Source organism: Gallinula chloropus, assembly GCF_964237585.1.
Source record: "Gallinula chloropus genome assembly, chromosome: Z".
NCBI lineage: Eukaryota > Metazoa > Chordata > Aves > Gruiformes > Rallidae > Gallinula > Gallinula chloropus.
The window spans coordinates 75,831,493-75,858,907 of record NC_140089.1 but is presented as its reverse complement, the minus strand read 5'-3'; the positions used below and the strand labels follow the sequence as shown (position 1 = coordinate 75,858,907).

The 27,415-nt window shown below is 38.2% G+C and overlaps 1 protein-coding gene across 2 annotated transcripts in view; it reads left to right on the top strand.

The window, feature by feature from the left end:
* The window catches only part of WDR70 (WD repeat domain 70), a 154,455-nt gene that overhangs the window by 41,771 nt on the left and 85,269 nt on the right, over positions 1-27,415 (top strand). For both annotated transcript variants that reach the window (XM_084278656.1, XM_084278657.1), the window contains exons 6-9: positions 12,387-12,446; positions 17,932-18,065; positions 23,622-23,775; positions 25,375-25,451. In XM_084278656.1, coding sequence (XP_084134782.1) covers positions 12,387-12,446; positions 17,932-18,065; positions 23,622-23,775; positions 25,375-25,451 — 425 coding nt within the window. The remainder of the gene's footprint in view (positions 1-12,386; positions 12,447-17,931; positions 18,066-23,621; positions 23,776-25,374; positions 25,452-27,415) is intronic.

Below are 27,415 nucleotides of genomic sequence, written 5' to 3'. Positions count from 1 at the left end.
TGGAACAGTACCAAGGGCAGTGGTTCATCTAGGTTGAAGGTGTTGCCAAGGTTAAAGTTGGCCTATGCCCTGTGTGAAAACTGCTTCCATAAGGAAGAAAAATATGATTATTGGCATAGGAAACTACCTTCTGAAGGGAAGAAAAGGCCCAAAATGAAGACTGAACTCACTTAACAGAGATATTTGCTGTCTGCCTGGGGCCCAGGTTAAAGACGTGAAGAGAAAGCTTCCTCCTCTGGTACTGCCCTCAAGTTATTTGTTACTGTTTCTTCAGACAAGCAGCCATGGAATTGCAACAAGAAATGCAGAGGGAATCAAGAGATATTTCAGGGCTCTGAGATGACTGGTTAAGGGATGAGGTGCACAAGTAGAAGTCTCTGTCCTTTTAGTTGGAGGGAATGATGAGGAAGAGCCAGCAGCTCAATACCTGGCTCTGTTCTTTTTTGGGTTTTTTGTTCATGGGTCAGTCTGCATGACAGCAGGCCTGCTGGCAAAAGGTGGGGTACACCTCTCGAAGAGGGAAAAGGATCTTTGCACTAGAGTTAGCAGGGCTCACTGAAGGAGCTTTAAACTAGATTTGAAGGGAGGAAAGTTGTAAAGCCAGTCTTGGTAGAACGAAGCCAGGGAGCGCAGCACACCAGTGTTTGAGAGATGGTGTGGTAGTGAGGTCCTCCTGTCTTAGTGGAGGTAGGGGATGGAGGTCCATGTGGCAGCAAAGACACAAGAGTTATTGATGTGTTATAAATGGTGGAAACATCTTAGAATGGTAACATAGGAATTAGAGCTTCTTCCCCCCAAATGATGTGGGATTGGTAGCCCAACTGCTAAGCATCTACACCAGTGCTGGCATCCTGGGCAAGAAACAGGAGGAGATAGAATCCTGTGTGCGGTGGGAAAACTGTGATACCGTTGCTGTCACAGAAACACTGTGGGATGACTCACAACTGGAGTGCTGCAGTGTATGGCTATAAAGCTGCAGAGGGGATAGGCAAGGGAACGGAGGTGATGGGTGGACACTTTATGCTAGAGTGCTTGCACTGTTAGGACGTCCATGATAGTAACAATAGGGTTGAGTGTTTATGGGTATTGTGGTTTAGCTGAACCCAGGGCAATGGGTAAGAATCAGAAGGAAGGGCAACAGGGCAGCCATCATGGTGGGAGTCTGTTATAGATCACCCAATCAGGATGAAGAGGCAGAGGAAATATTCTATAAGCAATAGGAAGAAGTCTCACAATAGCTAGCTCTTGCTCTTGTGGGGGGACGTGAGCTGCTGGAAATAGAATTGAGCAGAGAGGAAACAATCCATGAGGTTCGTGGAGTATGTGGAAGAGAACTTTCTGAAACAGCTGGTGAGGGAGCCAGTTTAGGGAAGGTGTCCTGCTGGACCTGTTGTTCACAAATAGAGAAGGACTTGTGAGTAATGTAATGACTGGAGGCCATCTTGGGCCCAGTGATCACAAAGTGATAGAATTTTGATTTCTCACTGAAGTAAAGAAAGGGGGGAGGTGTGTATGTCAGTAAAACTGTTGCCTCAGACTTCCAGAGGGCAGACTTTGGCCTGTTTAGGGGTCTGGTTGACAGACTTCCCTTGGAAGGCAGTCCTGAGGAGTACAGGAGTCCAAGAAGGCTGAGCATTCCTCAAGAAGGAAATCATTAAGGTGCAGGAGTATGAGCCATCGGGGAAGACAGCTGGACTGGCTGAACAGAGAACTTTGGCTGGAACTCAGGAAAAAGGACAGTGTATGACCTTTGGAAGGAGGGGCAGGCAACTCTGGAGGACTGCAAGGATGTCATGAAGTTATGTAGGGAGAAAACTAGAAGGAGCAAAGCCCAACTAATCTGTCATGAAAGACAATTAAAATGTTCCTAGGGGAAAGGGATCTGCAGGTCCTTGTGAACAGCAGGATGACCGTAAGCCAGCACTGTGCCTTTGTGGCCAATGCCAGTGGCATCCTAGGGTGTATTAGAAGGTTTACTCGGTCGAGAGAGGTCCTTCTCCCCCTCTACTCTGCTCAGGTGAGACCACGACTGGAATATTATGTCCAATCTGGGCCCTTCAGTTCAAGAATGGCAGGGAACTACTTGAAAGAGTCCACTAAGATCAATAAGGGACTGGAACACTTTGCTTATGAGGACAGGCTGAGGGAGCCGTGTCTCTTTCGCCTGGGTAGGAGGAGACTGAGGGGTGACCTCATTAATGTCTGTAAGTATGTAAAGGGTCAGTGTCAGAAGGACAGAGCTAGGCTCTTCTCAGTGGTATCTAATGATAGGACAAGGGGCAGTGTGTGCAAGCTGGAGCATGGGAGGTGTTGTGAACTTAAGGAAAGTTTTTTTCACTGTGAGAGTGACGGAGCACTGGGACAGGCAGCCCAGAGAGATTCTGGAGTCTCTTTCTCTGGAACATTATCTTGTGTGACCTAATGTAGGTGACCCTGCTCTGGCAGGGGGTTTGGACTAAATGATCTGTTGGGGTCCCTTCTAACCCCTAACATTCTGTGATTCTGTGTTTCTATAAATAGATTAGCTACAAAAGGAGGGCTAAGGAAAACGTACATCCTGGATGATAGTAATAAAGGATGAGGAAGTGGCTGAGGTGCTTCATGCCGCCTTTGCCTCAGTCTTTAGCAACAAGATCAGTGTTTTCGAGGTGTCCAGACCCCTGAGCTGGAAGTCAAAGACCAGGACCAGAATGAGTCCCTCATAATCCAAGTGGAGATGGTTAGCAACCTGCTACACTAAACAACACACACAGTTTTATGGGACCGGGTGGGATCCATCCCAGGGTACTGAGGGAGCTGGAAGAAGTGCCACTTTTCAACATTTATCAGCAGCAATTGAGAGGGTCTCAGGTGACTGGAGATTAGCAAGTGCGGAGCTACAGGCATGTTGGTCTGACGTTGGTGCCAGGGAAGGTTATGATGCAGATCGTACTGAGTGCCATCACACACCGTGTGCAAGACAACCATGGTGTCAGACCCAGTCAGCATGGGCTTATGAAGGGCAGGTCCTGCTTGACTAACCTGATACTCTACGACAAATGGACCTGCTTGGTGGATGGGAGAGTTTGTTGATGTTGTCTACCAGGACTTTAGCAAAGCCTTTGACACCACCTTACACAGCATTCTCCTGGATAAACTGGCTGCTTATAGGCTGGGCAGTTTTACTCTTTGGTGGGTAAAAAACTGTCTGAATGACCAGTTCCAAAGAGTTGTAGTGAGTGGAGTTAAATCCAGTTGGTGGCTGGTCACAAGTGGTGTTTCCCAGGGTGCAGCACTGAGGGCAGTTCTTTTTAGTATCTTTATCAATAATCCGAATTAGAGAGTGGAGGACATCCTCAGTAAGTTTGCAGATGACACCAATTTTGGGAGGAGTGTTGATTTGCTTGAGAGCGTTGACCTGTTCTGTGATGGGATCTGGATAGGCTGGAACAATGGGCTGAGGGCCAACTGTATGAAGTTTAACAAGGCTCAGTGCTGGGTCTTGCACTTGGGTTGCAACAACCCCAGGCAACACTACAGGCCTGGGGAAGAGTGGCTGGAAAGCTGCCTGACAGAAAACAACATGGGGGTGTTGGTCAAAAGCTGGCTGAAGATGAGCTGGCAGAAAATAAATTGTCAGTGTATACGATGGCTGGGTGCTTAAATGGCCAGGGTGTCTCACAGTATCCTGGCCTGTGTCAGGAACAGTGTGACCAGCAAGGCCAGGATGGTGATCTCACCCCTGTATTCAGCCCTGGTGAGGCTGCACATTGAGTACTGTGTGCAGTTTTGGGTGCTGCAGTATAGGAAGGACATGGAGGTGCTGGTGAGGGTGTAGAGAAGTTCAACCAGGCTGATTAGGGGTCTGGAGAACAGGTCTTATGAGAAGAGGCTGAGGGAGCTGGGGTTGTTCAGTCTGGAGAAGGGGAGGCAGAGGGGAAATCTTGCTGCGGTTTACATCTACATTAAAGGAGGTGCTAGCCAGGTGAGTGTTGGTCTCCCAAGTAACAAGCAATAGGGTAAAAGGAGATTGCCTGAAGTTGCATCACAAGAGATTTTGATTGGGTATTAGGGAGAATTTCTCTGCTGAAATGGTTATCAATTGTTGAAATGGACTGTGCGGGGAAATGGTTGAGTCACCATCCCTGAGGCACGTAAAAGACATGTAGACATGGTGCACAGGTACATGGTTTGATGATAGACTTGCAGTTCTAGGTTAATGGTTGGATGCAATGATCTTAAAGTGTTCTAATTATTAAAAGGTAGGATACTACTGGAATTTGTAGTGTAACCTGTTTGTCATGGCTTCTCTTGAGTCAAGTGAAAATGCTTTTTTTTTTCTTCTCTTGAAGTGGTAATGATAAAGTGTCTGTGTAGTTTAGATAAAGGATTTTTTTAGAGCAAATTGAATGTAAATAAGTGAACTGGCTACTGAGCTGAAAAATGTTACGCATTAACAAAATTGTTCTCAAGCTGGATGTGAAATATGTGAATATGTAAGTGAGGCCTGTTTGCATTTGAAGTAAGCACTTCATCTGTTTGGAACTTAAAGTTCACAAGTATTTGTCCTTTCTGATTTCAGAATTAAGTTACTCTTTGGTTACTGGCCAGGCTGAGCAGAGCTTTCAGAGCAAAAATCGCTGTTACATGTTTTGTTTCTCCTTATTGTCAGCTGATCTGTGGATGTGGGTACTTATTTTACTGTTTCAGAGTAAATATAAATATTCCTTTATGTTAAAACCGAGTGTTTTATTCAGCTCTAAGGACTAATCTTAATAATAGATATACCTGACTAAAAATGCTAACGATTTAAAAAAATTCTTAATGTTGCAGGTAATACTAATTTTGCTTACCTTATTGCTGTAGTAAACTGTGTCCTTACTGAAGATGGGCACTTTTTTGGTGATAACGTGCACATTGCTTTAGCAAATATCAAGTATTTACATGCATTTGAAACTGAGATGATAAAGATGAAATAGGTGATTATGTGAGCAGAATGTGACATACCTGAAAAATCACCACAACACTGTAAATTGGTCTCCCAGAAACTGCAAGGGAAACTTGAATGACTGCAGGCAATTTTAGATTTAAATGAGTTTTATCGAAGATTGCAACTTGCTTTAGGAAAGACCCAAGAGAATTTCTCTGGTGTACATTGTGAGAACAACTCCCAAGTCATAAATGTAAATATAAACTATGATTTCAGAAATCAAGGGCCTGTTACAAATTTAGAAATCACATGAATGAGATTTTAGAGTCTTAAGTGAAAAATAGTAACCCCCTGAAATGTATCTAAAACTATCTCACTTGAGACAAGCAGGCTTTTTTGGGAGTTGAAGTGGTGTTTATGTCTAAGAAAGATAGTGCAAACATGCTGAAACTCTGACTGCAGTACATTTTCTAAATTGTTATACCACTGGAGTCTTTTCAGGTGGGAACACGAGAGTTAGTGGAGTGAAAAGGAAGAGTAGATCTAATTCATGGTACCTGTTGTTTCTGGTAACAGTGTCTGACTGGCCGTTTGACCCATCATCTAATAAAATATGTTGTATCTGACCTATAATAACATTAGGAATTTATTATTTTAGGCAGTCATGTGTTGGAATGAAGGTTTAATCTAAGCTCTTTTCCCTTGCTGGTTAAACCTGACAAAACACTCTGGTTCAGATCATAAGAAAAAAATTCATGAGACTGTGAATTAGATGATGTTGAGAGAAGCTAGCCACAGTACTGTTTCCATATTGAATAAATAAATTTACTTCTGTAGGCATTTGAAAGGAAGTTCATCTACTTAAGCATCTTCTCAATTCTTGACTGGACCCTGGAGTCATGCATTTAGGTCACTAAAGTAAACAATAACCTCTCCTTAGTCTTCCTGTTCTTAAAATTCAAGATGTAAGTTCTGTGCTGCTTTTAGTGTTACCCAAATTAAAGGGTTAGTGGAAGAGAGAGTTTTTTGTGGGACCCTTTCAGTATTTATTTAATTTTGAACATTTTCTACATTTGTCATAGAGTTATGAATTATCTACGTTTTTCCATGAGTAACAGATATTGTGGGTGTTTCATGGGAATATCAGCCAAGATGATTCATAGCAGTGTTTGCATGTATCCTTCTGTTTTCTGTAATATTTTCCTTCATCTTTTTGGGGCCAAAATTGTAGATGATACACACACATAGACCCTGAACCCTCCAACCTAATCAAGGCACCTACGTTAGGAATTTAGTTGTCTTGCACTCCCAGAATAATTCACAAAGAGGCAAGGTCTCTAGCTAATTCATTTTTTTGATACACTGATTTTTCTTCTGGAGTTATCTCTCTGATACTGTGTAGGAAGTCTGAAGTAAGTGTTTTCCACATTTAGATGCATCACATTCAGAAATTCAGATTATATGAGTCTGGGCCAAACTGAGTTTAATAACATGCAAGCCTGCATCAGAACGCATCTGTCAACTCTAACACCTAAAAGAGGAAATTAAAAGTTGTTGAAACATTCTGTCAAGTCTGCATGCAAGTTTGTGGATAATGCACGCCGATAAACCCAAAAGCATTTCTATTTTTCTGTTGCTGTAAACCAGCACCTTACCTGTCTCTCACACTTTGGTCTTTCATACTCCATCTTTTGATTGTACACTTGTGCAACCGTAGATGTTTATTTTCAGTTTAAGTGGTGAAGGAAATTAAGAAAAATTTGTGACTTGAAAAATCTGCCCCGTTACAAGTAATATGTTTTTAATTAGCACATGAGGAGGAACTCATGGAAGAAAACATTAACATCAGTGAGTGTGTGTGTTTGCAAAACCAGTTTAAAAAAGAAAAAAAAAACCAAAAAACTCAGTACTGTCTTCAACTTTCAGTGCTGTCATGGAAAGTTCATCTGGGTGCCTTACAACTAAAGCATTTTTCTAGTCTAAAAAGAGGAATGAGGGGTGTTTTCTTCCAGACACGTGAAATACTGCTTTTATCTCTCTTATAATAGTGTTTCAGGCTCAATATTGGAGGATGGAACAAGATTCTATTCTCTCTGTTAATCATCACTAGAATAGTCTCTTGGGTTCATTCACTTCTGCGGATGTAGTATCTATCCAAGATGTATGTGAGGTGGAAAGGAAAAACTGAATGTTTGTGGCTCTGAACTTAGGTGCAGTACAGAGGTTGTGCACGTGCCCCCCTGATGATGTCTGACAGACTTCTGTAACTCCTCTGAACCCCATGAATTGTATTTTAGGTAATATTTGAGACAGAATACTCAAACACAGTTGATACAGAAATTAGGAAGCAGCAACAAGTATGAGTTGCTTTCTTGTTGAAACTTCTAAAATGAAAAAAGTATGAAGCCTTCTGCTGTTGGTATCTGCATATTGTTCTGCCTAGACACTGTAGCAATTGGACAAGATTTCCGTGATGCTGTTCTAGCAGTTTATCTGTACAATTCAGTGGTTTTCTGTTTTTTGTCTGAACTGAAGAGCTTGTGGTGCTTTGGGTACTGTGGTCTACTTTGGGTATTACTGTGTCAGAAATCCCATTCTTTCTGTTGGGATTGTTGATGCATTGTCTGCCTATTTGTTTTAAACTTAAAATTTCTTCAGAGCATTTTCTTTCTGTATGTTACAAAATGTGCAGTATGAACATTTTTATTAGGAGACATTGCTTATGACTATGAATTTTTTGCTGGAGAAGAATAGAAGCTAGATAAAATTATTACTATTTCACCACAAAGAAGATAACAGCACTGCCAGTCTGTATGCTGGAGTCTGAAATAGCTGAAATAGCCTTTCAGAGGCTCTCAAACTTTCCTTCTCATCCCATCTTGACCCCCAGCAGTCGGGCATTTACTTTTTCATTTCAGCCATTTTTGGGAAAAAAAGTCGTTAAAAGAATACATGAACATGACATATTTAAACAAAGTGATAGAAAATATATTTTTCTGAATTGCTGGAAGTCCTTGGATTTTTACAATTAAAACATGGCTTTCTGCAGGGTGTCTTTCATTTTAATGTCTTTCATTTTGAATCACTGCAGTATTTTAAGCAGATGAAGGCACTGCTATCAGGATTTGATTACAGGGGTTTTTTGTCCCCCTCTCACTTCCACCAGCTAATCCTGGTGTCCATTAGGAACTGAGTTACTCCATCAAGTGAGGCAGTAATCATCTGTGACATACCACCTCCATTAAATTTTTTCTGCCTAAATTTACCTCTTCACTCCTGCCCATGAACAGACAACATGGGGAGTGTAGCAGACCTCCAAAAGAGCAGGGTGTGGGTGTGTACGATTTCAGCAGAAAGGATTTTTGTAGTATAGTACTCAAGGTATTTAAAGTAAGTAGTAGTGAAACCAACTTTAACCTCTTCAAAACAGGGAAAATGCTCAGCTTCCGTTTAACTGTTATACTTTTGCATATTATTTCCCCATGCTGTGGCATAGCACTGCTTCCACAAGTACAAGAAGTCTCTTCAAGGCTCCAGCAAGTCAGCCTTTTGGGAGAGCTCTAGGAACACAGGAGCTATGCATGAAAAGAAAACTGTATTTTCCTCCAGGGCAATATATGAAGTCCTCCAAGAAAGCAAGATTCTCTGCACGGAATCTAAGGTCAATTGTAAGCACAGAGGAAAATTGTTTTGTTTCCTCTGTTGAATTGTAGTCTTATGGGTGCCCAGAAAACTTCCCAATTTTGGGTTTGTTACATTACCTATAACTTTCAAGTTCTCTTTCATATAGGGTAGTTTCCATTTGATGAAATACAGACCTCTGCTAACAGAGTGGTAGAGGTACTTGTAGTCACCAATGCATGATTATGCCCTTCTCTTGTTGGGCCATGAAAAGTTGAGGCATTCAAGGATCTATATTCTAACTTCTAGGGATATTTTTAGTAGGGGAGAGTTCATTCTAGTGAATTAACTTATTTTTCACAAAGCAGAAAGTCAGTGTGAAATCTAGTTTGTTTTTCATAGCCTTTACTTTTATCCATTTAAGTCTGTGAACATAATCTAATGGTCATTCTAAAGTAATTCTAAAATAGCTTCCACTGTTGGCTAGAATTCTGTTACTTCTGCAGGACCTCTTCAAGCCAAATGTTTAGTTTATCATAAAGATACCAACCCATTCTTTCTCCATCTCCTTTATCCCTCTGTCTTCTGCCACATACCAGTAACTACTATTGCTCATATTCATAATCCTGGGGATATTGGATATTGAAGGTTACCTTCAATATGATGCAGAAATCTAAATCTTATTTATTTTTTCCTTTTTGTGTTTGTCCTCTCACTCATCTGGTTTGACTTGCATCAAATAATCAAATAAATGGGTTTATTTGATTTTTTTGTTGTTGTTGTTGTTCTGGTCTATAATTTTTCTTATTAGATCTTGAAGACTCTGACATAGTTTCAGTCTGTGGTTTCTACTGACATAATTTCTGAGTATTGCTTGAGGATAAGAAAGCTCCCAAAAGGAACAAGAAAAAAAAATCCACAGTATTTAGGGACAGTGGTGCAGTGAATAGAAGCTTAACAGTCAGCTAGGACTGGAATTCCCTGACAAAAACGTAACTGCAGACTGCAGATGTGATGCCTGGCTTGCAGTGACTCTTTACAGAAATTATTTAAAAGGTAAGACTTTTCATTTTTGAGAAAACTGTGAACTTCTAGGATACAGTATTTCATGGATTAAATATATATTAATCTTATGTAAGCCAGGGAATTGAGAATTTTTGTAAAAATATTAGGAGATACGTCAACACCAGAACTGTTTTCCTGTGTTTCTGCTCAAAGGAAGAGAAATTTAATGTATTGTCTTTTCCTGATGCAGTTTAAAAAGGAAAAAAGCAAAAGCACAGAACAACAAAAAAATCCTGTAAAGATGTCATCTCACATAGGTATAATGAAAATGCAAGCTTTCCAGAGCAGCATTATTAAGTATTAAAATCAACTTATGCATGCTTACTAGCTGAAATCCAAGCAACAATTGGAAGACTTGGAAATGCAGGTAGATTTTGAGCAAACTACCTTTTAAATTTTTTTGATTTACAGTAATATTCCAGCCTGATGTTCTAATCAGCATAAAATATGTTTACTGTATTTTCTTTTAGAGTGTAAAAAAAAATACTTTATGGCATTCCTTATTCTTTGGAATGTAATAATTGGAAAAGCAGTAGTTACATCTAATTTTTGTGCACACTTACAGACATTTGTTGTAGCAGGTTAGGGATATTTATAGCATCCTCAGCCTTTTTTTTAATAAATGTTTGGCTGAATTGAAGATGCCGTGCCAAAGTATGCTCGTGGATGTTGTTATCGTAATGGTTTGTTTTGAATAAACAGTTACTTTAACTGTCAGGCATCCCTCGGACACTGCAGACTGTAGCACCACTAGCACTCACCAGATGTCTGACTTTCATGCTCAGGCTGTTTGATTTATCAGGTGGCAGAATGTGTTGCTGTCTGCTCTTAAAGATAAGTAACCAGAACAATGTTCAACATAAGTGCACTGTAAAGCTAAAATGTTTTTATGTGTAGTTGACTCTTCTCATTAAAAGAGGGATTTGATTATTGTCACCTGGAAGAGCTAGCAATTGAAATTAAATGTTTGTTCAAACATACTTTATTTTTTTTTTATTTGTATGAACTACTGAAAAAACTCTTAAAATAGTTAAGATACCATCTCAAAATGAAATTCTGTGGTGGTGCAATATAGACATACAAGAATGGTCAAAGGCTCTTGCTTCCAGCAATGGATGGTTTCTGTGAAGACCTTTGATTCACAGAAGTAGTACATCTTCTGTTGTGGGTGCTAGCAGCATGAATCTTGGAAGCTATTTCCTTCTCATGCTGCAGTTTTTATGGAGTGTGCTTTGACAGCAAGTACAGGCAGTGGCTGTTGAGCAATTTTTTACATCCTGAGAACAGCAAATGCCAATTTATAGTGGAAGGTATGATGAGACATGGAAAACTTAATTCATGTTATAATTATACCTTTGTCTGTTTACTTCATAGTGTCACCTGACCAGTAAAGTATTTTTCATAATTACAGCTCCACTTACGAATTTCGAGTTACATCTGCTTCTCAACTTCTAAACCACTGAGTCTGTGGTAGTGTCTCCTAATGCCACCTGGGCCAAACCTTTCACAGTGTCATCTGTAGCTGTTTGTAAGCCTTTACTGTTACCTTTTCAGACTTAGCATAGACCACAGGGCCATAAATTGTTTTTGCTCAGGTTCATATGTGATTTCCATGCTTATACTACAGTTCCTCTTCAAGTATCTCTGACTGTTGGAGATGTGCATATACTGTGAATGTGAAAACGGATCATGGATCTTCTGCTAGCTTGTCTCTGCTTATACATGTGTGAAAAAGAAATTAGAGCTGTTATTAGTGGCAAGAAGTAAGAAGAAGGGTAGGTTTGCCTAAATCAATGAGTTTCAGGGTTTTTTTGACAAATAAAGCCCTTTTGACAAGGAACTGGAGGATATACTGAGTCTAAAGGAAGTCAGCCCAGTGCTCTAGTAATTTTCTTTGTGTAGCATGAAAAGAGAAGGAAATGACAGAGACTGATAAGGAAAGAGATACAACGTATAATATAAAGTGTGGTTAAAAATTATACTTCAGCAACAGAAAATGATAATAATATGTGCATAAAAATGTGTCTGTTTTAGGAGTGGTCTGTTAAGTGGTACCAGACAAATAAGCATTTTGAGAATAATGATTCAGAAAACTGTTCAGTACTTTTCTTTCTGTATAAGTTAAATTCTTTGATATTTGTGTTACAGTTGTTAGTGTGATGTATTAGAAGTTTTCAACAGTAATTGCCTTGATCCATACTTTGCTGTTAAATGAATTCCATGAATTACATTTACGATGTTATGGCTGCCATCAGAGGGACAGTTGTGAAGACCCATCCAAGCTGGGGATAATGCTACAAGTGGAATTGGAAAGCTAGTCCATGATCTTCATGAACTAAATAGAAAATTTTGCTCCTGTAATGAATTTCTAGATTTTTTCATTAATTTCATTAACTTCATAGAGTCCTTTTGTTTGAAAAGCCATTTTATATGAATGATTATATTGTTTACTAAATCATAATTCAGTGTTTTTAGATACTGGTGGTTAAGAACTAAATAGAAATGTAATATTTTTCTAAACATTTTTCCTGTTATTGTTCCTTATTAAAGTTCTTGGGGGTTTTTTAACACCTATTTCTGATTTTTTTTCGGGGTATATCAATGAAAATAAAAATCAGGAATCAGTTTTGTTTCTAATTTCCCCCTGCTTTCTCCTTCTCAGATTTTGGCTGGTGTGAGGGAAACCTTTCTTTCTTTTGTGCACATTGATGTATTTTGTTTGTTTGATTTGGGTTTAGGTTTTTTTGTCATAGCACTATTTTCACAAAGGTGGATATTCCTTTTCTTGCAGAACCGTGTCAAGAAAATTCCAGATTCTCATGAAATTACACTCCAGCATGGGACAAAAACAGTAAGTGATAATAGATTTTTAAGACTTGGTTTGTTGGTTGGTTTTTTTTTTTTTTTTTTACTGAGCCAGTCTGTGAACTGAGTTAACAAATATGGTTAGTAAAGTTCAGGAAGTTAATTCCTTTTCTTAATTTGTTATTTTAGTGTAGCACTTACTGCAATTAGAAGTGTGCTTTAGGACTGCCTTCTTCTAATAACCCAAATGTGGCTCTATTTGAGTAGTCTTATTTTCTTCATTTTTGTAAATTATGTTCTCTGCTATCATTCAATGAGTTCCTCTTCTATTTTAGACTTTAATCTAGCCGTAAATCTAATCTAGACCTTTATTTGACTGGTTTTGGATTGTCACAGAATGCTGTTACTGAAGTTTCTAACACTTCTTTGTAGCTGAATACATGTCTTCTTCACTCTCCTTGAATCTTTAGTCACAGAATCACTAGGTTTGAAAAGACCGTTAAGACCATTGAGTCCAACCGTTCCTGTCCTATGCTAAACTGTATTCCTCAGTATCTGATCTACCCTTTTTTTAAACACATCCAGGGAAGGTGACTCAACCCCCTCCCTGGGAAGCCTGTTCCAGGCCCTGACAAATCTTTCAGTGAAAATTTTTTTCCTAATGTCTAATATGAACGTGAATTTAAGTGCTTTGTATACACCATCCTTAAATTTTTGAAACCTTGTTCTTGTCTTTGCATCTTCCCTAGGTTTCACCTCAATTTATTTTCATATTGCTCCAAATTTTTCACATTGCTTTTTTACTTTCATTTAAGGTATCTCTGTCCAACATGTTCTCAATATTTTTATCTTTGCGTAGTCTCATCATCCTACATAAATTCAACTGCTTTTATGTGCTGTTTGATTCAAGATCTGGTTTTATAGAATGGAATATATTTTCTGGCCATGAATACCTCTGAGTCTGTTCCCAAATCCTTTCCCCATTTTTTTTTTTTGTCATTAAAAAAAGGTGATGCTGCTGTTCAGATAAACTCTTCAGTTTGGGCCATGACTTAGGTTTCAATGGGGAAATGATGCTGTAATTTCCATTATTATTATAATAGCACTGTGAAAGCATTGTCAGCTAGTTAATAGAATTCTTGCTTACAGCATTCTTCAGAATTTCTTTGGAGAAGGGAAAAATGAAACAAAAATATTTTTATAAAAATGCTTTTTGATGAGGTTTCAAACATAATAGGGAGATGTATAATTTACTGGACTGTAATTAATATTAATTAATCATACAATGATATTTTAAATATCAATGAACGTATCAAATCTATGAGTTTAAGATTTGAATTTTTAATATCTTCATGTTTGTTGGACACTAAAAAAGTTAAATATAACATTGAAGATTATAAATTATTTGTAATAAGCTGTTAGAAATAGTTCTTTTTAGAAGTGTCTTCATTAATCTTGCATCAAGCTTTGTGGTGTGTCTCTGTGGAGAGTTGATAAAGTTTGCCCATTTGTTTTATGGCAATGCTGAACATACACAGAGGGAATAGAGGAAAGAATTGTAACAACTGTTATTAATGAAAATAGAAAAGTAATTTCTTTTGAGACACGTAAAGGATGCATTGTATTACACTCAACAAAAGTAGAGTGGATTTTTATGCACACAGTGTGTGTAACTGCTTTGCATATTAATTTCTATGTATACTAGGATTTCCTATTTTACGTATGACAGTAATGGCTTTTCTGGTATGTTTCTAGAATGTTTCCTAACAAGCTTTATTATAGGATTTTTTAAAAAAATATTTTCTCTATTATAAAAGTAATTATTTTGATGGCTTCTTAAAGCAGAAGCTCATGTTATTTCTAAGTAAAAGGCTTTGTAAAGTGGAAGTTACAGTTTTGGAAAACTGATTCTTGACTTAATGAGTGCAGCTGTTATCACATAGAGCAGAGGTGAATTATAATACGGAAGTTAAACTGGATGCAGTGAATGAAAAATACTGAAAAAACCCGAGTTCTTCTGTGGAAGGACTATCCCTTTGTTTTATTTGTTTGTTTTAGAATAATAAATCTACTTACATCTTTACACGCATATAAGAAAGGGAGAAACTTCATTTCTTGTTTCCAGTGTTTCAGCCCGACATGTTAAAATACAGGTGTCTTATTACATTCATACCACATGCTGTATTTCAACTAATCCCCGGTATCCCATCTGTCCCTCTTCGGTCTAAAGAACATGGGTTTGATGATGACAATGTTCCTGCACAGATGAAAAGTCTCAGAAAAGATTTCTCAAGCTGTAGATTTTTCCCACAAACATGATTAATTTCATGGGTTGCCTTGCTTGTACAGTGTAATAGGAGTTACTGTTCTCAATGAAACTCCAGAGATATTTAATTGGTTTCGATCCTTACACTTTTGATACATCAGTGGTTATGAGAAAGAATACATCATCAGGGGTATTCCAAGCAGTGTGCTTTCTAACATAATCACTTCATAGCGGCCCCTTCCTGTAGTAGTTATTCTAGAATAGAATGCTGGAGTCTGTTAATTGAATGCATAATTAATCTGGAGGTGCCCAGTTTTCCTGCATGTTAGAAATAACCAACTAAAAAACACTTATGAGGTTGTTAATTTGAAAAGTAAATCTATGACAGTGACATCATGACTAAGTGAAGTTTCATTCTTAGGGACAGCATAAAGCAGCATATTTAAACATTTGATTCAGGGAAGTGAAAAGAAAAATGTTTAATCTATTACTAACTCTGTAAATTTGATGTTTTGGTTGGCACTGGATTAGGACATCTGATGATCCTCTCCATTGGTTAGAAGAATGAGGTTTTAGACCATCTCCATAAGCTAAGATGTTTACAAATCAATGCCTCTGAAATAGAGCAGGTCAATTAAAGGAGTCAGTTGCAGAGTGGTATCATTTCTGGCACATACAGGTTTTCTTGAAGATACTTTTTTCAGCCTGATGGTTATGGCAAAGAGCATGGAGAAGAGTCTGGAAAGGAAGTCTTACAAGGAGAGGCTGAAGTCCCTTGGTTTGTTCAGCCTGGAGAACAGGAGGCTGAGGGGAGACCTCATTGCGGTCTATGGCTTCCTGATGAGGGGGAGTGAAGGGTCAGGCACTGATCTCCTCTCTTTGGTGACCAGGGATAGAACCCAAGGGAACGGCATGAAGCTGCAACAGGGAAGGTTTAAGTTGGATGTTAGGAGGAGGTTCTTTACTGAGACGGGGGTCAGGCACTGGTACAGGCTCCCCAGGGAAGGGGTCACAGCACTGAGCTTGGCTGAGTTCAAGAAGTGTCTGGACAATGCGCTCAGTCTCATGGTCTGACTTGGCTGGCCCTGTGTGGAGCCAGGAGTTGGACTCATTGATCCCTATTGGGTCCCTTTCAATTCACGATCTTCTATAAAGCTAAAGGAGGGAAGGTTTAGATTAGATACTAGGGGGAAGTTTTTTACAGAGAGAGTGGGGAGGTGCTGGAACAGGCTGCCCAGAGAGGTGGTGGATGCCCCATCCCTGGGGGTGTTCCAGGCCAGGTTGGATGGGGCCCTGGGCAACCTTGTGTAGATCCAGGCCTGGAGGTTGATGGCCCTGCCTGTGGCAGGGGGGTTGGAACTCTGTGATCCTTGGGGTCCCTTCCAACCCAGAATATGATTCTATGATTCTGTGATATGATGGTACGGATGGTGAGGTACCAGCATGAGGAACACTATGAGCTGTAAGGAGAAGATGACTAGAAATGAGTCATTGATAAAATAAATACCTAAGCAGACGTTTCCTACATGAAACTGGAAAAAGGAAGCCCATACTCATTCTTATAAGGAAATCTTAATTTTAACAAATTATCCGTCTTGCAGTGACCCCTTGCTGGGGCAGCTGGTGAATAGATAAAGCCCTGGGGAAAGGATTCATGTTGGAGAAGTTCATGGAGGACTGTCTCCTGTGGGTGAGACCCCATGGTGCAGCAGGAGGAGGGTGTGGAATGAATGACCCCCACCCTGGCTGAGTCCCTGCCCCCCTGTGCTGCCATTTGGGAGAAGAAGGGAGTGAAATCCTAACTAAAGTCTGCATAGAAGGGAGTGGTGGGGGGAAAGTGTTTTAAGATGTGGTTGCATTTGTTTTAAGATCTGGTCATGCTCCAAAATCCAGTTTTTTCTTTACTGTTCTTTGTAGTTGTAGACTCCTGAGCCTCTTAATACATATTTTCTCCCCTGTCCAACTAAGAAGGGGAGTAATAGGCTGACTTTGGTGGGCGTCTGGCCTCCAGCCAGGGCTACACCACCACAGTGCGGTATATGTTAAAGCTTTAAAACAGTACAGTAGTAGACTGACATATCTTCAAGACAATTTTTGGGGTATTTTTCTATGTGTCTGCATTAAATCATTGTAACTGTCATGTATACGTTTAAAGAAGATACAGATGAGCATCCTTATATGCAAATTTTTATACATCAGTATCAGATACTTTAAATACATATTTAGGCATCTGAATGTAATTCTCAGGTGTTTCACTCAGAAATTTAGGCTTTTCCTTCTTTTATTGTGTATACAGTTTTTTTGTTTGGTTATTTTTTTCCTTGCACAGGAAAAGATGCAACTATGAATGTTCCTTCTGGCTGATCTCTTTAAATCCCTTTCCAGGCATTTTCTAGAATTTTTTAACTAATACATAATTTTCTTTGGTTGAAGACTGTCTTCCTTGTTGTGAAAGGGTTTCTGAATCTGATGAATATCTGTCTTCGGAATGTTGAATGACCCAGGTTTTTTTTTCCAGTATTGAAAGTTATCCCCAGCTTGAGGTCTGCTTAACTTGAAATTCCTAATAGAGATTAAACTGTATTCTAAGCATGAATTCCCTATCAGTTTTATCTTCTCATGAAAACTTTCCCAGACAGATTGGGTGTAACTGAGTAATTCTAAAAATACTCCTGTGTACAAGGGCATGGAGTGATAGGATGAGGTGTAATAGGTTTAAACTAAGAGGTCAGGTTTAGATTAGACATCAGGAAAAAATTCTTCCCTGGGAGGGCGGTGATACCTTGGCACAGGCTGCCTAGAGAGGCAGTGGCTGCCTCCTCCCTGGCAGTGTTCAAGACCAGGTTGGATGGGGCTTTGGGCAACCTGGTCTAGTGGAGGGTACCCCTGCTCACGGCAGGGGGATTGGACTAGATGGTCTTTGAGGTCCCTTCCAATCCAAACCATTGTGTGAGTCAATGAGATTCCGTAATGTGATGATCCCTGTAAACACAATTTCTCAACGGTCTTCAATGGTTTATTCAGATTAAGTACTTTAAATTTTTATTCTCTCTATCCTCTTCAAAATACTCAGACATACAAGTTAGAGAAAATTCAAAACCAAAATATAGCTCATGTCTTTTAGGAAGAAACCAGGACACTGAATTATTTTTTCTACTTTAGTAGTGTTTTATGTTTTGGTGAAATGTGAAGAACTAAAAAACCCAACAAAATCCAGACAAAAAGCTTTAATTTTTTTTTTTTTAATTTTTTTTTTTCTATCTAGGTTTCTGCTTTGGGCTTGGATCCTTCAGGTGCCCGTTTGATAACTGGTGGATATGACTATGATGTTAAATTTTGGGATTTTGCTGGAATGGATGCCTCTCTCCAAGCTTTTCGTTCACTCCAGCCTTGTGAATGGTAGGCAGATGATCGCTTTTTTCACTTAAGATTGTGCCTCTGTTAAACTCTGAATAGAGTGGATAAAAGTATTGCAAGATAGCTTGTTTAAAAGGCTTTTGTATCCCATTATACTGTTTGTGGTAAATGCAGCTAAGAACTTGCCTGCATATGTCTTTTCCAGTGACTCTTTAAGAAAGCTGCAGGTGAATTTGCAGATGCATTTGTTCAGTGTGTCAGACCTCTTCAAAGAGACAGGTTTCCTTCAGTAGTTGTAATCAAAGTTAACAGAACACAATTCCATATTTACTCTGCTTTTGTGAAATTAATGAAGAAGAAAAAAAAGCTGAGGTAGCTAACCCTTCATGGAAAACCTCAGCAGTTGCCATCACTATTTCAGGGGTGTGAGGTGTGGTATCTAATTTACATTAAATCATCTGTTTCTAGAATCACTCATTGTCCTGGTTTCAGTCAGGATGGAGTTAACTTCTTTTGTAGCAGTGGATGGAATGTTGTGTTTGAGAGTTAAAATGAAAGCCGTGCTGATAACACCCTGATGGTTTTAGTTGTGGTCAAGCAGTCAAGGACTGTCTCAGCTCTTCATATTTCTCTATTCATGAGAAAGGAGGGGATGAAGGCAGGACAGGTGACCCAAACTGTCCAAAGAGAGTATTCCATGCCAATTACGTCCTGCTCAGTATAAAGGGGGGGTGGTGGGAGGAGGAGGGGGCAGCTCCAGGATGCGCGGTTTTTGGGGGACGGTCGGGTTCTGGGATGGCTCTGGGTGGCACGGCCTGAGCTGTGGGTTCGGTGAGAAACTGCATTGTGTATCAACAGCTTCATAGATTTTTTGCTCTAAAGTCCTGTTAGCATTGTTATATTTTATCTTTCTGCTATTTTAGTAAACTATCCTTATCCCAACCCACGGGCTTTTGCTTTCTTGGTTTTGGGGTTGTTATTTGCCCCTTCCTTTTCCCTTCCCTTGCCTCACAACCCCCCTCCCCCTCTTCTCCCCCTCCTGTTTTCCTTTAAGGAGCAGGCAGCTGCGTGGATCTCGGCTCTCAGCCAGGGTAAAGCCACGACACTCATCCATTACGTTTTACTGATAATTGAATAGCTACGTGGTGTGCTATTGTCAATTGTCTTTCAAAAAAAAAAAAAGCTATTTATACTTATTGGTATATTTACATATAGGCAAGTTAAAAAAAATAAATGCAGGAACCACTTTCTGAAGATTGATTTCCATACTGCCCATACATCTGACTAGAGAACTGAAATTTTGAACTCCTTCAAAAGGAGCACATGGCTCATGCACAGTGAACTTTCAGATAAACATTTATAAAAATAAATAATACAGTTTTTCTAGCAAGGTACTTTCTAATACCTAACTGATGTGGTGCACTTTTTAAGATAGTTTGGTATGCTTAAATAAGCGATGAAGTTTATTTTATCCAGTTAAGTGGTCCTTAGAATTTCCATTTTTAATCATTATTGTCTTAAAAAGCTACAGCTGAATTTTTGTCAGTTTGGAAGGTTAGAGTGTGTATGACTAATTACAGATGTGCCAAGAATCTAGATAATGAAAGATAACAAAAAGTTAGGGATGTTAGCCTGGGAAGGAACAAGGTGGGGATTCTACTCATGATCTAAACTGTGAAAAGTCAGGAAAGTAACAAGTGTACGTTGATTTATTATGCAATTCTATTTGTCATTCATCTTGCAATAAACTAATGGATGGCACATTTACTTTGCAAACATAACTTGGTAAACATGCTGCTTTGAAATAAATAAATAAACAAAATCACCCAAACATAAAGTTGTATTGAGACTTTTCAGGCATAAGTTACATTTACATAATTAGTTAGCAGGATACAAATTGTAATTTTGTCTGTCATAACTGAGCAATAAGAAATAGCTCACAGTCCTGTAGTAGGAGATTATTTTATCTGAAGTATTTCCATATTGAGCAGAAAAGAATGTTCAAATCTAGTAGTATTTGGTAATAACGGTGTAAGACATAAATACAGTATAAATTCTGCAAGTGCAGTGTACATTAATGTCCCATTTTAAGGAAAACAGCTTGCATGTTCATTTGTAACCTCCTTTTTGCAAAAAGTGATGATAGAATATGACCTTAAAGTGCTTCTTATCTCTGACACTGTTAATTTCATGTGTTACAAGTATCTCATAAGTATTTTTATACGAATGTTCTTTGTGAATGTATATTATTGTGGTTTTAAGTATGTGGTTTCAGTGTTTATATATAGACATAAATATATAAATATAAAATAATATTAAAAAGAGGAGAATTTAGTGAAAAGTTTGAGAATTTCACTTACATTGCAAGTCTTATCTATAAATTTTTAAAAACATATTTTTAAATACCCCTTCCATATCTATTTGTAAACACAAAATTGAAACTATAGCTCTGGCAAAAAGATCCAAAGTCAAGAAAAAATTCTTTCATTATGACATTGAGGCATACTGGTGAGCACTGTGTAGAATGTTAACTTATGCCCAAGTGTATACATACGCTTGTATTGCTTTTTTTCACTATGGAGTTTACTGCAAGGACTGTTAGCATTCACAGATCTTAATTTCAAAGAATTCTGAGATGTTCTGGTGTGGAAGTTTTAGGTGTTAGCAGAAATCCAGTTCTGGAGCCATAAATTTAATTTCATTTTATGCCTGAGAATAATTCTGTGTTGTCCGGGCTCCATTTTGTAGCATAGTATCAGGTTACTCTGTTAATTTCTCCTTGGATTTGTGACATAAGGGGAGAAAAAAGAAAGAGCCTGAGAAAAAAATACCTTCAAACCACACCTTGGTGTTAAAGGTGAAGCCAAGGGGTAAGGCAAAGCTGTGTAACCTGTGAAGGGATTATTTGTGAGTCACCATTCTACCCATAAATGCAGTTCTGGTTCTACACATCCTAGCATGAAGTACTATGCACTTTTGGCAGCTTTTAACCAAAATTACTTGGATTATTGCTGTTAAAGGGAACTGTTTTTGTAAGTTTCCCAAGACTTTTGCTTTAACATTAATAAGAACCAAAATGTTTTCTTTAAGAACTGCCTCTGCAGAACCTCACTCTTGGTCATACTCCAATAAACATCTGAAAAGTAGTAACTTCTGGGGCATTGCAAATACCCAGCTTGTAGAACCAATTTTCAGACATGATTTTAAAAGTTATGTTGCACAGTCAAAAAGCTAGTGTTTTGTTGTTGGGTGTTTTTTTTTTTTTTCCTTTAGATTAAAGTTTTGGAAATCTTTTCTCTCTGACTAATTTTTTCACATGTCTGATTTGATGAAATATTAGTTATGTGCACTGTGCTAGGTGCTATAAAATCAAGTGCTCTTCCTTGTTAGAAGAGACTTTAAATCTCACATGAAAACATTTGTTTAGACATGCTGATACAGAAATAAAAAAAAAGCAATGGGATGATATTGGTCAAATTAGGAACTGTGTCATGTTGACGGTACTAACTTCTGCAGTTTTAATTTCAGTACTTCGGTGTCTGAAGAACATATTTCTCAGAAAGTGAACCTTTACACACTATGAGTTCTTTCAGAAATCAGATTTTTGCTTCTGGGCAAGCTGTTTGATGATACTTAGTGGCCAAATCCTCTTTGTGCATGAGACACAGATCATGCAAAACAAATCTTTTAGTGTAGTTTATAAATGTTTATTTTTGCTTCTTACATTTCAACAATGAGAAGTGCAAAGCATAAATCTGTGCTGTAGGGTATATTCCTTTGACTAATTCAGCATTGGAGTGTGGGAAATATAAGTAGGTAAGTATTTAATTCTCCATGCAGTACTCTGGAGAACTTTGTACAAATCATATGATAAATAAGGAGCGCTCAGAAACACAACTTGGAAAATTTTTTAATTCCTAAGATATGATTTTTTGCTCTAAAGCAAAATCTAATGGATTCTTTAGTCTAGGTTATCAGCTGTCTGCAGAGAATATTCTAGATTTCTAGTTATTTTGGGTTTCCTTCTAAATATTTCAACATTTCCTCTCAGCTTATTGCAGTTGGCCTTCTTCCCCCACCTCTGAACAAGTATCCATTTTTGCTCTTGAGTGTCAGGATGCTTTTTCTGACATTGCCTGTGATCTATTTTGGAAATTCCCTGATTTGAGTGTCTCTTTTCTACTAAAAATCAGAGTTTATAATACTTTGGCCAATTTGGCTGCCAGTTTGTGTTACATAATAGGGTGCTTGAAGCAGTTTTTGGCTTTTGAATCATAATTAGGTTTGCCAGACATTTTTTGAATGAGAAACTTATGCTTGATTTACTTTACTATGCTCAATGCAGGATTTTAAAAATATGTATTACAGTGGTTTATGTATTTCTTGTTGTAGTTCACAGTATGAGGGCAAATGTAACATGTAATTGCTACTGCTGAGTCAGTTGTGAACTCACTACCATACAAGACATGAAACTTATTCCTACAAATTGAATAGCCAGTTTTGTGGATCATCTGAGTGTTAATTTTGCTGTTGGGAAATTTTGGTGAGATCTAGTTTCCTTAAGTTACTAGGGTTTGAATCCAATGGTTATATTCTTCACCAGAGGGAAGATACTCACTTGAGGGTGGGTTGGGTGCCATGAGAATCCGAATCTAGCTGATAAATCCATTCAAGATCTTAATTTGGAGTTAACTCAGCTACAGAGCTGAAGTATGAGTATGAAGTAAGGTTACTGTGCACATTCTGCTAATTGTGCATGTTCTTTTAATCTGCTGAAATTCCGGCAGATGCAGAATGGGCATCTTGTAATGTAGTATATAGCTGGATAGAGGGTCAAAAAGATACCTGTTTCAGATACAACAACTGCAGTGAACTTTGTTCGTAAAGTAGAAAGCTGAGAGAAGATGGTGGTGCTGGAAATGGACTTCTCACTCATCAGCTGTCTTCCTGCTTTCAGTTAATATTTTTTGTCATTTTGCTATTATTGCATGATTTCTGTCCCAGGTTTTTGCAATCAATAAAAGACTTATCTAAAAAAGCCTTCACTGCAAATGAGTGATCATCTAAGATGCAGTAGATTAGGTAGACTGTTGCCTACTGTTATGTTTCTAGGGATGATAGTATATTTATCTAAGATGCTGATTAAATTGAAGCCCTGAACGTAGGAAAAGCTGCAAGAATGCATATGACTAATTTCCTGGTCTGCAATGTGCAGTGGAGTTTTATGTAGTACAACAAGATCCTTTCATGGAAATTTATAGATTAAATGTTGCTTTTTAGAAGATGAAAAAAAAAAATTTCAGCCCTGAAGAGCAGGATCTGATTCATACTATTTTTTACTTTGAATTATAAGAGCATTCTTAAATATGCTTGCCAGAAATGACATTTTAGGTGCCAACTTTGTAAATAATGTTGTTTGATATTCTTTGTAGATGCAGAAGGAAATGTGAGATGCACACACACACAGAGGGGAATAAAAAGCTTCATTCTGTTTCTTGGATAGTTTTTTTTTTTCCACCTCTGTGGTATACTTTTGTTCTTGTGTAGGCTTATGGTAACAGAAGTTAATTGAAACATTTTCTCTCTTTTTCGTTTTAGTCACCAAATCAAATCTTTACAGTACAGCAGCACAGGAGATGTTATTCTTGTTGTCTCGGGCAACTCTCAGGCAAAAGTCCTTGACAGAGATGGCTTCCCAGTAATGGAGTGCATCAAAGGAGACCAATACATTGTGGATATGACAAACACAAAGGTGAAGTCAGAAATTAATTGTTCGGACGGGTGACAATACAGTAAACACAGTGAAGTTCAGTAAATTAGACTGCAAAGCCCTGTCTCTGGGATGTAATGGTCTCATGTATTGACACATGCTAGAAGACATGGAACCTTCATCCATGGAGGTTTTCAGCCAGCTAGACAAAGCCATGTCAAAGTATGTTTCGTAACAATTATGAGCTTCCCCCATGCACTTGTCCAAGCAAAAAAAAAAAAAAAAAAAGAAAAAAATTAGAAGCTGCTGATTTGGTGTCTTGTCTCTGCTTTCTTCTTTCCGTTCTTTTGCTCACACAATTTACTCCTTTCAAGGCAGGGGTTGGAGAGGTTCTTACAATTGTTACTTGTATGCCATGAGTGTAAAACTGATAAGCAATAACGTGTACTTTTTAAATAATAGTTTTAAAATGGAAAAGAGCTGATTCATATTTTTGGAGTGTTTTAACAACAGTTGATTGGATTTTGACCACTTTATCTCCGTATTTCCACACACTATGTGAAACAAGGATGTTGTTTACAGATGATTTAAATTCAGGTCATTTTTTTAAAAGAGCTTAAGCCTAAAAAGTAATGATAAAATCTATTGCTCAGACTGATGATAAGGTTGATTTATTTATTGCTTATAAAGTATATTGCCAAATAACTAGGGTAAATGGTGTTTTGCCTAAAACTGTTTTTGTCAGATGACTATTATTTTTTGGCTAGTGATATGTATATAAAACCACAAAATAGCAACATCTGCTTTGGTTCTTGTTTACTTAAAAATAATTCAGATTTTTTTTCTCTAGAATTCCAGTATATTGTGATCCAAAAGCCAAAATGTTAAAATATTTGTTAAATCAGTCCATTAACTTCACAGTATTTCTCTCCATATTTGTGTTTAAAGCAAATTGAAGTAAATCTAGTGTTGCATTAGTTTCAAAACTTCACAATGAGTTTAGTCAATGAACATGTACCTGTATTTGAAAGAAGTAATGACTGGACAAAGACATTTTATATTCATAGTTACTATAATGGTAATTGCTTTACTTGGATAAAAACCTTTTCTTCTGCTTTTTCCATCCTAAAGAAACAGGACTGATTACCCAATGTGCAGCTTACAGTCTTTTATAAAAAGCTCACTTGAGGTTAAATCCATCTGGAATCTCAAGTTCTTTTTCCTCAGTTTTCTTGAACAAGGTCTTTGACAAGTATAGTTTGGTGTTGAGTCTTAAAATTCTGTCACCATGGTATTTCTTGTTATTCCTGTTATTTCTTTGTAGCTTAGAACAATTTGCATGGTACCATATTGATGCCTATTGTTTCATCTTTCTCTGCGTTACAGTTCTCCAAGAGAACCACTACATATAATTTTCTGAAAGGAAAATATAAATATAAGAATGGCAAGGTTTTTATAATTTGAAAATGAAAAAAAGCAAGCATGAAATGGTATACATAAAATCTGTTAAATCATTGTGATATCCATCAGCCATTGCTGTGGTCAGAAGGGTCTGCTTTGGCTCTCAAGTTTTATGTGATTCCACTTGAAGGATTTTGGAGTCAGGTTTATAAAACTTTATGTGACATCTTATTTCCTTAGGGTCACACAGCAATGCTCAATTCAGGATGTTGGCATCCAAAAATAAAGGAAGAATTTTTAACGTGTTCTAATGACGGGTGAGTACTGAGGTTTATTTTTGTCAGGGTTTTCTGAGAGGGTTTTTTTTTTGCTTTTGTTTTTTTAATATTGCATTCAGGTTTGCTTTAACTGTGATCCTTGAACTAGTGTTCAGCACAGCATTAGGTAAGAATTATGGGCAAAACATTTACTTTTTTCAGCTCTAGATAGTGACTGTGTTTTGTCAGTATTATTTTAGTTTTGTTATTTAAATGTACTTTGAATATTTTCTGTTAAGTTGTTAAATTCTTGGACAAAATTTAACTTCACCCAATATATATTCAGAGTACAATAATTCTATTTAGAGACTCTAATGCAACTGAATTTACTGTGAAGATAGAGTAATTCAGCTGGAAGTTGCAAGTTTTATCTTAAGTGTTTGACAAACATCAAAGAGACTGTTAGAAATATTTTGTGTCTTCAGTCTTGATCTTTGTGGTTAGAATCAAACTGCAAAATGTCACTGTGGTAATTGCACTAATTAATAACTGCAGCTGTCAGTAGCAAGATCATGGATGATTTCTGAACTAATGTTTCAAATATGTTATTTTCTTTACTTAACTCCAGAGTGACAGTGAGAGGGAAGGCTGAATTTTCATACTGATTTATCTGTAGTGTGGTTGGTAATAAACAAAGTACTTTCAATGACTTCAAATTACATGGCACTTTTTCCCAGAAATGACTGACTTACTGGCTTAACACACAAGTATATGAAAAAATAATTTAGTAGGAAAATTCACAGTTTCTGATAAGACTGGCAGAAAAAAGAAACCAACTACTACAGTGGGATTTATGGAGCAATTCAATTGTAAAAATACAAGCTAAGCCAACTATATATTTTTTCCAGCTTATAGACAGAAAGATTTTACAGGATCACTATGTTGGAAAAGACCTTTGAGATCATTGAGTCCAACCATACCTGTCCTCTACTAAACCATATCCCTGAGCACCTCATGCATCTGTCTTTTGAATACATCCAGGGTTGATGACTCAACCTGGGCAGCCTGTTCCAGTGCCCAACAACCTTTTTGGTAAAGAATTTTTTCTTAATGTCTAACCTAAAGCATCCCTGGCACAGCTTGAGTCCATCCCCCCAGTCCTATCACCTGTCGCTTGGGTGAAGAGATCAACACCCACCTACAACCTCCTTTTGGTGAATTCAGGTAGAGACCTAAACAGACTGGACCGATGGGCTGAGACCAACGGGATGAAGTTTAACAAGGCCAAGTGTAGAGTGCTGCACATGGGACATAACAACCCCATGCAGCACTACAGGCTTGGGGAGACTGGCTGGAGAGCTGTCAGGAAGAGAAGGACCTGGGGGTATTGGTTGACTGCAGGCTGAATATGAGCCAGCAGTGTGCCCAGGCAGCCAGGAAGGGCAATGGCATCCTGGCTTGTATCAAAAATACCATGTGAGGGGCCCAAAACTGCACACAGCACTCAAGCACATAGCACCAACAGGGGCACAATCACTTCCCTGGGCCTGCTGGCTGTGATATTTTTGATACAAACCAGGATGCTGTTGGCCTTCCTGGCCACCTGGACATACTGCTGGCTCATATTCAGCCTGCAGTCAACCAACATGTCCATGTCCTTCTCTAACAGCCAGGGTTGTTACCTCCCAAGTACAGGACTCTACACTTGGTCTTGTTGAACCTCATCCTGTTGGTCTCAGCCCATCAATCCAGCCTGTCCAGATCTCTTTGAAGAGCTTCCCTCCCCTCAGATGGATTGACTTTTCCCTCCCAGTTTAGTGCCATCCACAGACTTACTGAGGGAATATTTCATCCCTTCATCCAGGTCATTAATAAAGATATTGAACTGGACTGGACCCATGATTGAGCCAATACTTCCATCGTAGAAATATTTACTAAATGGTAGAACAGCTACTTTTAAAAGTTTGTTGCCATTTTGAGTGTAGTTAGGTATTAATACAGCTTCTTAGACTGAATGGTCTGTA